Source organism: Eubalaena glacialis, chromosome 19 (genome assembly GCF_028564815.1).
Source record: "Eubalaena glacialis isolate mEubGla1 chromosome 19, mEubGla1.1.hap2.+ XY, whole genome shotgun sequence".
In the NCBI taxonomy this organism is placed as follows: domain Eukaryota; kingdom Metazoa; phylum Chordata; class Mammalia; order Artiodactyla; family Balaenidae; genus Eubalaena; species Eubalaena glacialis.
Genome location: NC_083734.1, coordinates 18,846,134 through 18,858,450, shown reverse-complemented (window position 1 = coordinate 18,858,450; position 12,317 = coordinate 18,846,134). Strand labels below are relative to the sequence as shown.

Below are 12,317 nucleotides of genomic sequence, written 5' to 3'. Positions count from 1 at the left end.
CTGCATAATGAAGTGAAATAGAACCCTGATAAAAATATCCTTGTTGAAATCATTTACTTCATCTGACAGTGCCTGTTTGGAACTTATGATTAAAAACAAAAACAAGACTCTTCCTAGAGGCTGAATTCCCTAGAATGAAATTTCAGTGTTTGTCCATAACATGGGGTTAGGCCTTTTCTTTTCAGAGTTTTTGTTTTTTGCTCTGTTTTGAAACCCCTGAGACACCATCTGTTTCCAAAGCTTTCTCTTTTGAGTTAATTTCACTAAATCCATTTGCTGTCCCATTTTGTTCTTCAGTGATTTCTTCATTTGCAGGGGAAGCAGATTCTCCTTTTTCTAATTTTTGTTGCATTTCACGGAGCTTGGTAACAGCTTTATCTATTGACATTATGCTAATAAGGTTAAAGTCATGCATGCTGACTAGATGAAGCATGAAGTTTCGACATAAATTCTTCTTAATTATTTTCTGTCCATAGTTTTCTACAAACAGCATACAGGCATGATTCATTTGATTGTCAGCAATAAACCTATTTAATAAAAACAACAGAAAACATCAATAGCAATACAAAGCATTTCTGTCAAATGCCACAGCGCTAACCATTATAGAACATTAAGACTATATCCAAATCCAGTTAAGTGATGACTTAACAAGTAGTAAAACTATAGTGAATCTGAGATTCAATCAACTGAATGAGCTTACAGTTTTAGAAATTTAAACAAATTTAATTTAACCAGAGCTTAAATAGATGTCATTTCTGTTTTTCCTAATGAATTAGGAAGTTAGCAGTTAAAAGTATAAAACATTTTCTCTTGCCAGCACCACTTTCATTAACTATATAATATTAACTATTCTCTCAGTTTCCTATTTCAGAAGCAGTGTTTCCTCTACATTTTCAGTTCATGGTAAACCTCTGAAAAGATGAAGATGTCACAACAAATGTGGTACAGTGTGATTGTTTTGGTGGAAAGCAATGAATAAAATTTGAGAGAAGCAAATTAAACCAAATAGGAGAAGGCTGCTCAGTTACCCACTGAAACTGAGACTCTAACAGAGCCTGTAAAAGCCTGCCTGCAGATCTGATAAAATCCAAATAGTTTACCAAATTCCTGCCAGTCTGTAATGCCAGTGTATCATGAACCCAGTAGTTGTTATGCTAACAGATTTGGATCAGGAATTAAAACAGAACTCAATTAAGTAATCTAAAATTCTACCTTGAAACTGGCATATCAGGACAAAAGGAAAAACATAGATTTCAGGCAAGCCTCCATATACATACTTTACTCATAACTGAGTTTTAGTGACTAGACCAGGGATCAGGCAAACATTTTCTATAAAAGGCTAGATAGTAAATATTTTAGGCTTTGCAAAAGCCATATGTGATCTCTGTTGTCTTCCTCTTTTTAATTTTTTACAACCCACTAAAAATGTGAAGACTACTCTTAGCTCAATGCAGTTTACAAAAAAAAAGGCTATAGGCCATGCACCCAGACATCTGGACTAGAAGTTATGTACCAACTCCTCTTCACTCCCCAAGAGTAAGGAAACAAAAGTGCCCCGTCCCACTTATTTAACTATAAATGAAAAAACCTTACATGCTTGTGCCATCTAATACTAATGAAGGTAGAGAAGAAAAATATATGTACTGACAGGTAAATAGTTCACATAGGGAAGGAAGCAGATCTGCAGGAAAAACAATGCTTCAGCTACAAAGGCACGAGAAATAAGGATTGTTCTACCTTGAGCTTTATGAAATGGTAATAAGAAATCAGAAAAGCTGCTTATATTTTATTCTGAATAATTAAGCAATTTTTAAAAATTGTGGCAATAAGTGTGATAGTTTCCAGGAATTCCAGGTGTGTAGCACATGGCATATTATTTATGTATCCCCTAGCAATAAAAGGAATAAAAATTGGATTATTATTAAAAAAAAAAAAGGACACATTAAATAAAAACCTGCTGTTAGATGGAGCTAGCACCTTCCTTAAACATTCTTTGAGGATAACCATTTTTCTTTATAATAGTTGAATTAGGATATTTAGGACAAATTATATCTAACTTAACAGAATTTTAAGTAAGATTCTAACAGATTTATAGAATGTGAAGCAACAAAAAGAACGTAAAGGAAGTGGAATATTTGAATTTAGAAATACCCTACCCATGCTTCATGACATGGAGATTCCAGAGTTTCATCACTTCTTTCTCTCCTTCATTAACATCAGAAAATTCCTCAATTTGCTTTTAAAAAAAAAAAGAAAAAAGAGAAAAAGAAAAAATATCTATTAGATGCGGAATAAGTATAATTGGTATTTCTAAGAAAAAATTGTGAGAATGTCAAAAATAGAAGTTTTTGCAACTAAAAATACCACAACTTATTTATATAGTAAAGTGGCAATGTTTCTTAAAATCATCTATTTAGGTAGTAACTTTAAAAGGGAAATTCTAAGTTATGACAATAGTTACCTTTAAATAAAATGAAAAAACACAATACAGAAGCACAAGAAGAAAATCTGTATTTCCTTTAGTTGGTTACTGTTAAAATGACACAATTATAAAAATTGTAGATTCCTGAATTCCTTAATTTAGAAAAAGCTCCTTTACACTAAATCAAAATGTAATTCATATTAAACAATTATTAGTTTTCAAACAAAAATCATTTAAATCATAAAATTCTAAAGTCATTGTCAATGATAATGATGATGATGATAACAGCAACAACAACAATAATAATAATAATTACAGTAATGGTTTTTTCTCTTAGCCATTCAGGATCTTTTTCATCTTCACTATCTACTTCCATTTCTTGTGGACGGAGAGGTAAACAAGTATCACTATGGAAATACAGGCGATTGTGTCCACTACTGTATGTTCGTTGCTGTTCCACTTCTCCATCTTCGGATTCAAGAAATTCAGACATGCTTGCTTTTGTTCGTTTTGGCCTAATGAAAAGAAATGTTGATGTAATGTTAAGTAACACAGAGAAGGCTCACAGCCCCCAAATAGAGTACATTCCATTCCTACAGGTTTCTACCTAGGTATGCACACACAAACTTCCACTGGGAGACACTTTAATCCCCCTATAACCACTAGAGCAGTAGCGACATTAACAACACAGGAAAAAGCTGTAAGGAGGAAGTGAGAAAACCTCTGTAGAAACAGGAGCCAAGGGAGGGTTATACAGCAGTATACCACCCCAGAGACTTAGCTAATACTGAAATAAGGATTCCCACCTAAATGTAGCTTTGTCTGGCTTCCCTTTATTCCTCCAACATCATCAATAGAAGTCAGAATAAATTTTTGTTGTATGACCTTTTTACCTACCTGCACACAAGAATGTGTGTGATAGGTGTTCTCTTTACTGGTCCATTGCGACTAAAAGCAAATCCAGGTTGGCGATGAATATCCTGAGGATTTCCTGCATAGGAGCCATCATAACACTCGTTGATAGAAACATCTATCCTAGCACCTTTTGGATGATACTGTAACAAAAATGGCAAGGTGTTTAGGAAAAGAAAATATTAATTATCCTAACTTAAATACCTATCCTTCCAACTTAATTAACTAAAAAGTACTTGGGGTTCTTAATGTTTCAAAAACTAAAATACGCTAGGCATACCAGCATGGTGAACAGAAAGTCAGAAGACCTGGAGTCAGAAAGATCTGTGTTAAAATCCTGGCTGTGCCATTTATTGGCTTGGTAACTTCGTACAAATGATTTCTTGACTGAGCAAGGATAAGGAAATTACCGCTTAATTCAGAGCTGGTGTGAGGATTATGTGAGTCATTATAGGTGTACTGTGCAAATATACATAAACTCTGAATCATTCACTGTTAATTCATGCATAAGCAATCCATCAGTGTAGAGATTTTGGTATTTTGCACAAAGTACAATTTCTGAAAGTCAAATTGTATTATAATGTATAATATATTATGAGTGAGAAAAGATGAAAGTCACTCACCACATAGTTGAAGATAAACCTGCTATGGCAGAGTTTAAGATGTTTGAGCAAGCTGTAGAGTTTGCGGCAGTTCAGAGTGCACCAAGGGCAATGCAGGTCATCTCTTGCTTCAGTTTGCTGTCTTGTGTTGTTGTTATAAAGGAACTTTAAAAATAACAGAAAACAAAAAGAAGAACAGCAAATCTCCACCTTACATCTCTCAAGATATTTTGTTTCAATATTACCTTTAAAAATAGTTAAAACAATTTAAAAGGAAAATCAAGTCAGAGGCATTCTTTTTATTTAAATATGCCAAAATATTTCAGATATAACATGCAAAACAAAGGCATCTCGTGATTACTTAAAAAAGAAGGGTCAGCTATGTTTACCTGATAAAATATTCTTAATTTTTGTCGGTTTTCATTTGAAGTATCTTTTTCTTTTCTTGTTTGCAGATCTGTAGTCAACGATTCTTTAACAGCTGAAAACATATACTTTTATATTTAATAAAAATACTTGCTTCTTAAAAGTGAAGTAATATATCTTGTGAAAATAATTAAACAATAAAGGTTTCACAAAATTCTTCTTGTGGTATTTAATACAATGTTTGTTCTCACCCTCAACTGATGTTCAGGGGAACAATCCCCTTAATCAGCAACCCTAATCAGATAGTAAGGTCTTTATTGGCAGGAGCCATTTTTTTTTCCTTTATAAACCACCTATAATGTCCTAAAACATTCTAAAAATAACCCCAAGTAATTATATTGTAGTCACTGTAATGCTTTCAGCACTTTGAGGTCAGAGTATAGTTTTGATTGGACTTTGTATTCCCAGTGCACAGCAGTGAGCAGATATCCACTAAATGTTGGTTTAACAGAAATTAAAGTGATTGCACTAATATCATTCCAAATCCAAAAGATAATCATTTGTTAATAATTCTGGTGTATTACTTTACTGACTTAAAAATAAAAATTATTTCCCCTGACATAAGTAATCATTTCATATGTACAATTTTGTATAAAACTCTTCTTCTCAGTTTCTTTGAAACTCTTTTATCTACTTGGCCACAGAATTCTTTGAAAAGTGCCCAGACCACAATTTACTTGGGAAATCTTTCCTCTGACATGGGTCATTTCTTTTATCTCTTGAATCTGACTCTTACAGTGACCTGCACACAATTAATGGACATGAGTGGTATATGTCAAAGACAGCTGTCTTAAGCCTTCTGCCTTCTTAAACAGTCTTAGATAAAAACATACGGATGCTCTCAGGTCAAGGACAGTGTTCTTATCACGCAGATAAACAAAATGAAAGAATACTGCAACCTGGGCCTTAACTCAGCAGAGCTAACTGCTACAATTTGTACATGTTTTTCCTCTTAAAAATTTACTGCAAAATTTAACCTGGTAAAATTCAGGTTATGATGATCCTTTCCCAGCCCTAAAATTGTACAAACACTCTGAAATAATGAAGTCAGTTCCATAACATAAACAAATTTTTATATGAATTTTTAAAAGCATACAGTTCCAAAGCCCTTTAAAGCTGCAATTCCAACATCTAAAAAGCTCTGAAAAACAATCATTTTCTCATGAGTTTGAGACAAATTTATTTAATGGAAAAACCCTAAACTGACATAAGGCTATCTATAAACCTCATTTGGAGGTGTTATATAGTATATGGCAGATATCCTATATACTATACCACAATTCTAAAATTAAAAAAACCAGAAATCCCCCAAAATTCCCACATACATCTGGCACAAAGGTTTTGAATAAAGGACTAATAATAGGGAACCCTAATTTACTCATAATATGCCTAATAAGTCAAATAATATTTCCCAAAGATTACTGGAGCAAAACACAAATTAAAGCCTAAGTCCTAACCCTGCAAAGCATTATTTTGACAGCAAAGTATTCGTACCAATAGTTTGAGTAGGTTTAACTGAACCAGGCTTGTTTTCTTGATGGAGACTCTCTGAATTTCTAGTGGCAAGAGGTTTGGCGATAGGAGCTGTAGATTTATCATTGGTCTCTCCTGTCCAACGAAGAGTGAACTGCAACGTAGGTCCCTGAGAAAATGTTTCAAATGGAGGCAGTCTCTTAAAAAGAAAAAACATGAAAACAGTGAAGATTCCAAATAATAAACTGAAAGAAACTGTAGGAGTAAAAAGAAAATATTTATTATGACATGTTAATGTGAATTTGACTTAACAGATTTTTCCTTAAAAACCCCAAATGCCTACATGGATGGCCAGGCAAATAAAGTAAATGTATAGTGCAGTAGAGCCTGTAGTACTGGAGGGCTCAGGTTGTCTACAAGAGGCGACTACTTATTGGCAATTGCTGAACTGCTGCCCCATACAAACAATGGCCCAACACAGCCAGATTTTCAGATCTTTTTCCAAGTTTCCAAGAGAAATATTCCAATTTTTATTTGTTGTTAATTAAAAAATTAAAACAAAAAACAAACTATGATACCCAAAGCCTGCTGGTCCGCAACCTCTCTTAGATGACCAATTACTTTTTTTGTGTAAACTGAATGATTATTAAAACAATTAGTAATTTTCCTTGACTTCTCTCAGCTTCACTAACGACTGCCCTTACTTCTTCTCTTCTTTGGATTTTAGGACACTAAACTATCTTGTCTTTCCTCCTCCATCTCTAGTCACTTATAAAACCACTCTTCTCTTGGCCTCCTTAATTCCTAGCTAACATTTAGCCATATGCCCGAGTCTCTCACCCATCCTCAAGGATTTACCCATTAGACAGATGATCCCAAATTGGTTCTCCATTCTTTATACTTGAGCTCTAAACACTGCTACTTGGATATCAAGGTCACCCTGAACTAAAATATGTTTTTAGACGTGAATGTATTACCTTTTCTTTCCTTCTCAGGTACAATTATTTTTGTTCCAGGCATTATCAGTCTACTAGTGACCCTAAACTAAAAATTTCAGAATTACATTTGACCCCTATTCTTGCTTCTGCTTTTCTTACATAATCATCAAGTATAGATCCTTACTATCTTATTAGTACAGTATCTTAGCTGCTCTCCCAGCTTCTAATTTTTACTTCCCAATCCATATCCAGGAGACCAAATAATCTTCTCAAAGACTGCTTTCATGCTATTCCCTTTTACAGAAACCTTCAATGAGCTCCTATTTATTTTTACTGCCACACAAGTCTAATCTCCCTCTACATCTTTATTACAAATAATCCTCTTAAAACTATAATTTTAGACTGGAATGAAGTGAAAGTGTAATCATATAAACCAATTTTGATACAGTGAGTCCATATCTAGGAACTTATCTTATAAAAATACTTGCAATGCAAAAAGATACATGTATGGGTTGGCCAAAAAGTTCGTTTGGGTTTTCCATTAAGATCTTACGGAAAAACCTGAACGAACTTTTTGGTCAACCCAATACAACTATACTCACTACAACATTTTTGAAAATGTAAAATAAATTAAAATAATCAAATTATCCATTGAAGTACATTGGTTTAGTCAATTATGGGACATTTATTTAAAAGAATAACACAGAGCTGTTAAAAAGAAGCAAATCTATATGACCTGACTTAAAAGGATACCCATTTCATATTGCCTCAATTTCTTGGGAAAACCCAACAACTCATATAATAATCCTTATTTTCTCATGGATAAACGTAACAAACTTTAAAAAAGAAATTTAAAACAGAAAGATAATAAATACCTGCAGAAAATTCAAGCACTGTAGATACGTATAAAGAAATAAAAATTATTTAAAATCCCATCACCTAGAGGTAACCACTATTATGATTAATTTTATAAAAGGTGGATGTATTATTATATAAAAATTAAATATCATGGAAATCTTCTTGTCAAAGTATTCTTTTCAATGGCTATCTTTTTAGAGTTAAGGCGTTTCCAATTTTTCACTATTTAAAATTTTCAGGCAAGATTTGTTATCTACATCTTTTCAGTTAAACAGTTACTACCTTGTGACAAAACTGTAGAATGAAAATTAACTTACATAAAACGGTTAATAATTATATACACAATTAAAATTTTTATTCGTATCGCCAGTCTGCCCTCCAATAAGGTTATACCAACTTATTCTTACATTAAAGCATTATTTGAGAGCATGTGTCCTCACGTCTCCAACTAGAAACTGTCAACCCTTTTAAACTCTTGTCAAACTAGTAGTCAAAAGTAGTATCTCTGATTTTGTTTGCTTATCTTTGAATACTAGTAAGGTTGAATATCTTTTTAAAAGCTTACTGGTCATCTACATTTGTTGCTTTAAGAACTGTCAGACTGTTCTTTATCCATTTTTTCTAATTAGATTGCTTATGTTTTTATTAACTGCATATTCATATTAGCCTTTTGTATGTTACAAATATTAGCCCCAGTCCATCATTTGCTTTTAACTTTAGATTTGTGCAGTATATGATTCACTTTAATTAGTCATTTTTATTTTATGCTTTCTAGCTTTTGTAGCATACCTAGAAGGGCTTTCTTTCCTCATAGCAAGATTACATTAATATTCACCTATATTTTTTTCTGAAGTTATATAGTGTTAATTTTCACATTTATATTTATGAGCCTTCTGGAATTTACTAGGTCTAAGTTTATTTCCAGATGGCTAAAGACCAATTCTGTCACATGGATAATGAACAGTTTATCTTTCCCACACAGATCTAACACCAATTTTATCATAAATTCAAAATATACAGGAAACTATTTCAAGACTACGCTTCAGTGATGTGCTTATCTATTGCTAAGATTTTACCATAAATTTAAGTTCTTTTAACTTTATACTATGTTCTATTATCTGGTAAGTAAAGGTTCTCAGAAAACTTTTCCATAATTTTCCTCAGTATTATTACATATTGTTCTAGGATAACTTGAGACTAATTTTTTAAGGCTTAAAAAAAAATCAGGATTTTGCTTGTGCTGGTACACTGATCTAATATATTTAGAAATAAATGACATTAGTATTCTGCTGAGTCTGCCTATCTAAGAAATGTATGTATGCCTATTTATTTTTTTAAGTCTCTTAGAAGAGTTATTTTAAGCCTGCTTCATCTAAGATTTGAAGATTTCTTGATAAATTTATTAGTCATATGTTACCTGCTGTTACTATGAATGGAGTTTAAAATATCAGTTAACATTTATTGAGCACTTATTTTATGCCAGGCACGGTGCTAAGCATCTTTAATTATTTCATTTAATCCATCAATTCTATGCCTCGTTTCACAAATGAGAAAACCGAGACACACAGGGGATTAAGTAATTTGCCAGATGCCACATAGCTAGGAGTGGAGATTTGAAGCTGGCAGTCTGGTTCCAAGGATGATGCCTTCCATTAAATACTCTGACTAGATAATTTTGACTTGTGTTTTTCAAAGTATAAAAAAAAGGACTCTTCCTTCCAACATGAATTCCTTCCAATGTGAATTTGCATTTGGGGAAGAAAACATCAATCAAAAATGGGAGTTCATAACTATAACGTGCTCAGTCTTCTAAGTAGTCCATACCTTCCCATCAAGAATAGTCTCCCATGTTGCTCTTTTCTTGCTTATTGGACATTCTTCCATTTCCTGCATGGCTACTTCATATTCCCCATCTAAAAGCTGTAAGCGCCTGTTAGACAAACACATACACTTTAAAGTAACCTGAGTATTATTGTAAGTACACAAATTCTACATCTTTAGAGTTATACTAAAAAGCATTTATTAAATTTATAAACTAGCTTACATATCCAACAAGACTTAAAAATATACCTACACTCCATTCCTGACAAAAGAAATTTTAATGATTTGTACTGATAATTATTACTAGAGAATTATTTCATTACTGTAGCTACTCAGATATAACTTTAAACATTTGAAGTATAATATGCCTAAGGTCTTAAAACTTGCTAAGTTTTAAACGTTAAGTATAAAGCATGTGTGCAGGCTTTATACTTTTAAAAACGAGGTAACAACGGTGTTATAATACTTGCCTTAGGGAACCGCTAAAAATTATGTCTCTGTTATCTTTAACTACTGTAAGTACTTGAACTAGAATTCTTGACTTTTATACTTGACCAGTAAACTAATTAACTGTAAGATCCTGGGGGGCACCTGGCACATATAGGTGCTCAATAAACATTTCATAGGTGAATGAATAAATGGAATACTGGTTGAATCAAAGAATCGATTAAATTCTACCCATACTCACAGTATAGTTTTAATGTGTGTGTACATATCTGTGTGTGTATACATAGTTTATGTTATTTTTTTCCATACAATTAAACACTACTAACCTAAATACCATTCTTCAACCATACTCAATAATTAATTGTATATCAAGAATCTGGCATCTCTTCATCGGTCTTAGAGAAATTCTGTTAGGTGGTATTAGCTGACATTTATTGAGTGCTTACTATGTGCCAGGCACTATTTTAAAGACTTTACAGAGTTCATTTAATCTTCCCAACACCTCTATGAAGTAGATGCTATTACTCCATTGTTCAGAAGAAGAAACTGAGGCATAGAGAGGGTTAAATAACTTGCCTTAAGATGACACAGTAAGTAGCCAGAGCTAGCAACAGAATCCAGGTAATCTGTCTCCAAAGTCTGACTCTTAACACCGAATGATTTTGAGCCTTAAGAATTTTTGTCTTTATGCTGTGCTACTGAATTTATTCTACTTCAATAATATATCAACAAGGCTGTTCAACTTAATATTTTTAGAAGCTAATTTTATTTACTAATTTGAATAGATAATACATTAGTATACTTCTAAAATGGAAAGGACTTTTCCTCATGCATGTTTACATGGCTACATAATATTCTATTTTATGGCTGAACATGTGATAGCTACAATCCAATGTACTCTCCTACCTGTAGTGTATGAAGAGGCCCTTTTCCCCCACAGCCTCATCAACAGTGCTTTATCAAGTTTTTTGATATCTGTCAAACTGGTAAGTGAAAAAATGACATCTCAGTGTACTTTTATATTCAGATGTTTTACCTTTTAGTTGTTTAAAAACCATATATATTTTCTTGTAAACATTTTCGCGATATCCCTTCCTCATTCTTCTACTGGCCTGTGGTGTTTTTCTTTTTACTTAGTATAATCTTTTTATATTAAAGGAATGAGGCATCTATCTATATATTATGAGTTGAAATTAATTTTCTCCTGACTTGTCATCTTTATTTTGACTTGGCTTATGATGGCGTTTTTGTTTTCAGAAGAAGTTTTTTTATTTCACTCCATATTTCATACTCTTTCAATATGGCTTTTGAATTTTGGTCATTCTTTAAGGAGACTTTAGCTTCTCAGAGATTATAAAAAGAATTTTTAAAACATCTAACTCCTCAGATTTTGGTTGGCAAATACTTCTCCTCTACTGAAGGGAACTACGACCCTTTGAAGAAATAGCCAATTCCAGAGCAGAGGTAGGAAAAGGAGAATATCTAGAATATTCCAGAAAACAAGGAAATAAATAAATAAAAACAAGTCAAAGGGACTTAGGAGCCTGCTTGGAGGGGCTCCTCCTGACCAAATTTGGGACAATTTGAGCATTAAAATAGCAACATCAATAGATTAAAACAGACTGAATAAAAGTGGAATTCATTAATCCATACTGATTAAAAAAAAAGGTTGAGAGAAGGAACGCTCTTCTTCACAGAAAAATGCCAACAAACCAAACATGGAAGAACTGATAGAAAGTTACCATGTGGCCACCGCCATAGAATAATTTATTCAAGTAAGAATCATCAATGGATGCTAAACTATTGCGTTAAAAAAAAAAAAGACTGTTGGGAGAAAAAGGACATTTATCCAGTTTCATGTATTAATTATTACAGAGGTTGCATATTAATTAATTAAAGTGAAAAGGGACCATTACAATGGAGAAATATGGTAAACACCACTCTAGCCAAGCGATCAAACCTAGTATCAGCTGTGTCTGTGATGTGCACAAAGAACACATCACCAATTAGTGTTCCTGCCCAAAATGTTTAACCTGAATCTAAACATAAAGAAATAATCACAAAAGTTCAAATTGAAAGACATTCTGCAAAACTACAGGCCTGTATTTAAAGTGTTGTTACAAAAGGCAAAAAAAAAAAAAAAAGGCTGGAAAACTGTTCCAAATTGAAGGAGACTGAATAGATATGGCAACTGACAGATCGCAATCCTTGAATGGGGTGAGTAGGGAACAGAAAAGGACATTATCGAGGAAACTGGGGAGAGAGTATTGTATTTTTTGTATCATGTTAAATTTCCTGAATATGATAGGCGTACTGTGGTTATGGAGGGAAATGTCCTTGCTCTTAGGAGATACACGCTGAATGAAGTGTTTATGAATAAGAAATGAAATCCAGCGTCATGATCTAACCCTCAAATGG

At 33.0% G+C, this 12,317-nt stretch overlaps 1 protein-coding gene across 1 annotated transcript in view; it reads right to left on the bottom strand.

The window, feature by feature from the left end:
• SUZ12 (SUZ12 polycomb repressive complex 2 subunit) overlaps window positions 1-12,317 on the bottom strand; it is a 36,267-nt gene continuing 23,950 nt past the window's right edge. Inside the window, exons 9-16 of the mRNA XM_061175396.1 lie at window positions 9,456-9,561; window positions 5,857-6,034; window positions 4,326-4,417; window positions 3,958-4,101; window positions 3,320-3,477; window positions 2,739-2,937; window positions 2,157-2,236; window positions 1-527 (exon numbers count right to left, since the gene is read on the bottom strand). Of these exons, the coding sequence (XP_061031379.1) occupies window positions 182-527; window positions 2,157-2,236; window positions 2,739-2,937; window positions 3,320-3,477; window positions 3,958-4,101; window positions 4,326-4,417; window positions 5,857-6,034; window positions 9,456-9,561 (1,303 nt within the window). The 3' untranslated portion in view covers window positions 1-181. The remainder of the gene's footprint in view (window positions 528-2,156; window positions 2,237-2,738; window positions 2,938-3,319; window positions 3,478-3,957; window positions 4,102-4,325; window positions 4,418-5,856; window positions 6,035-9,455; window positions 9,562-12,317) is intronic.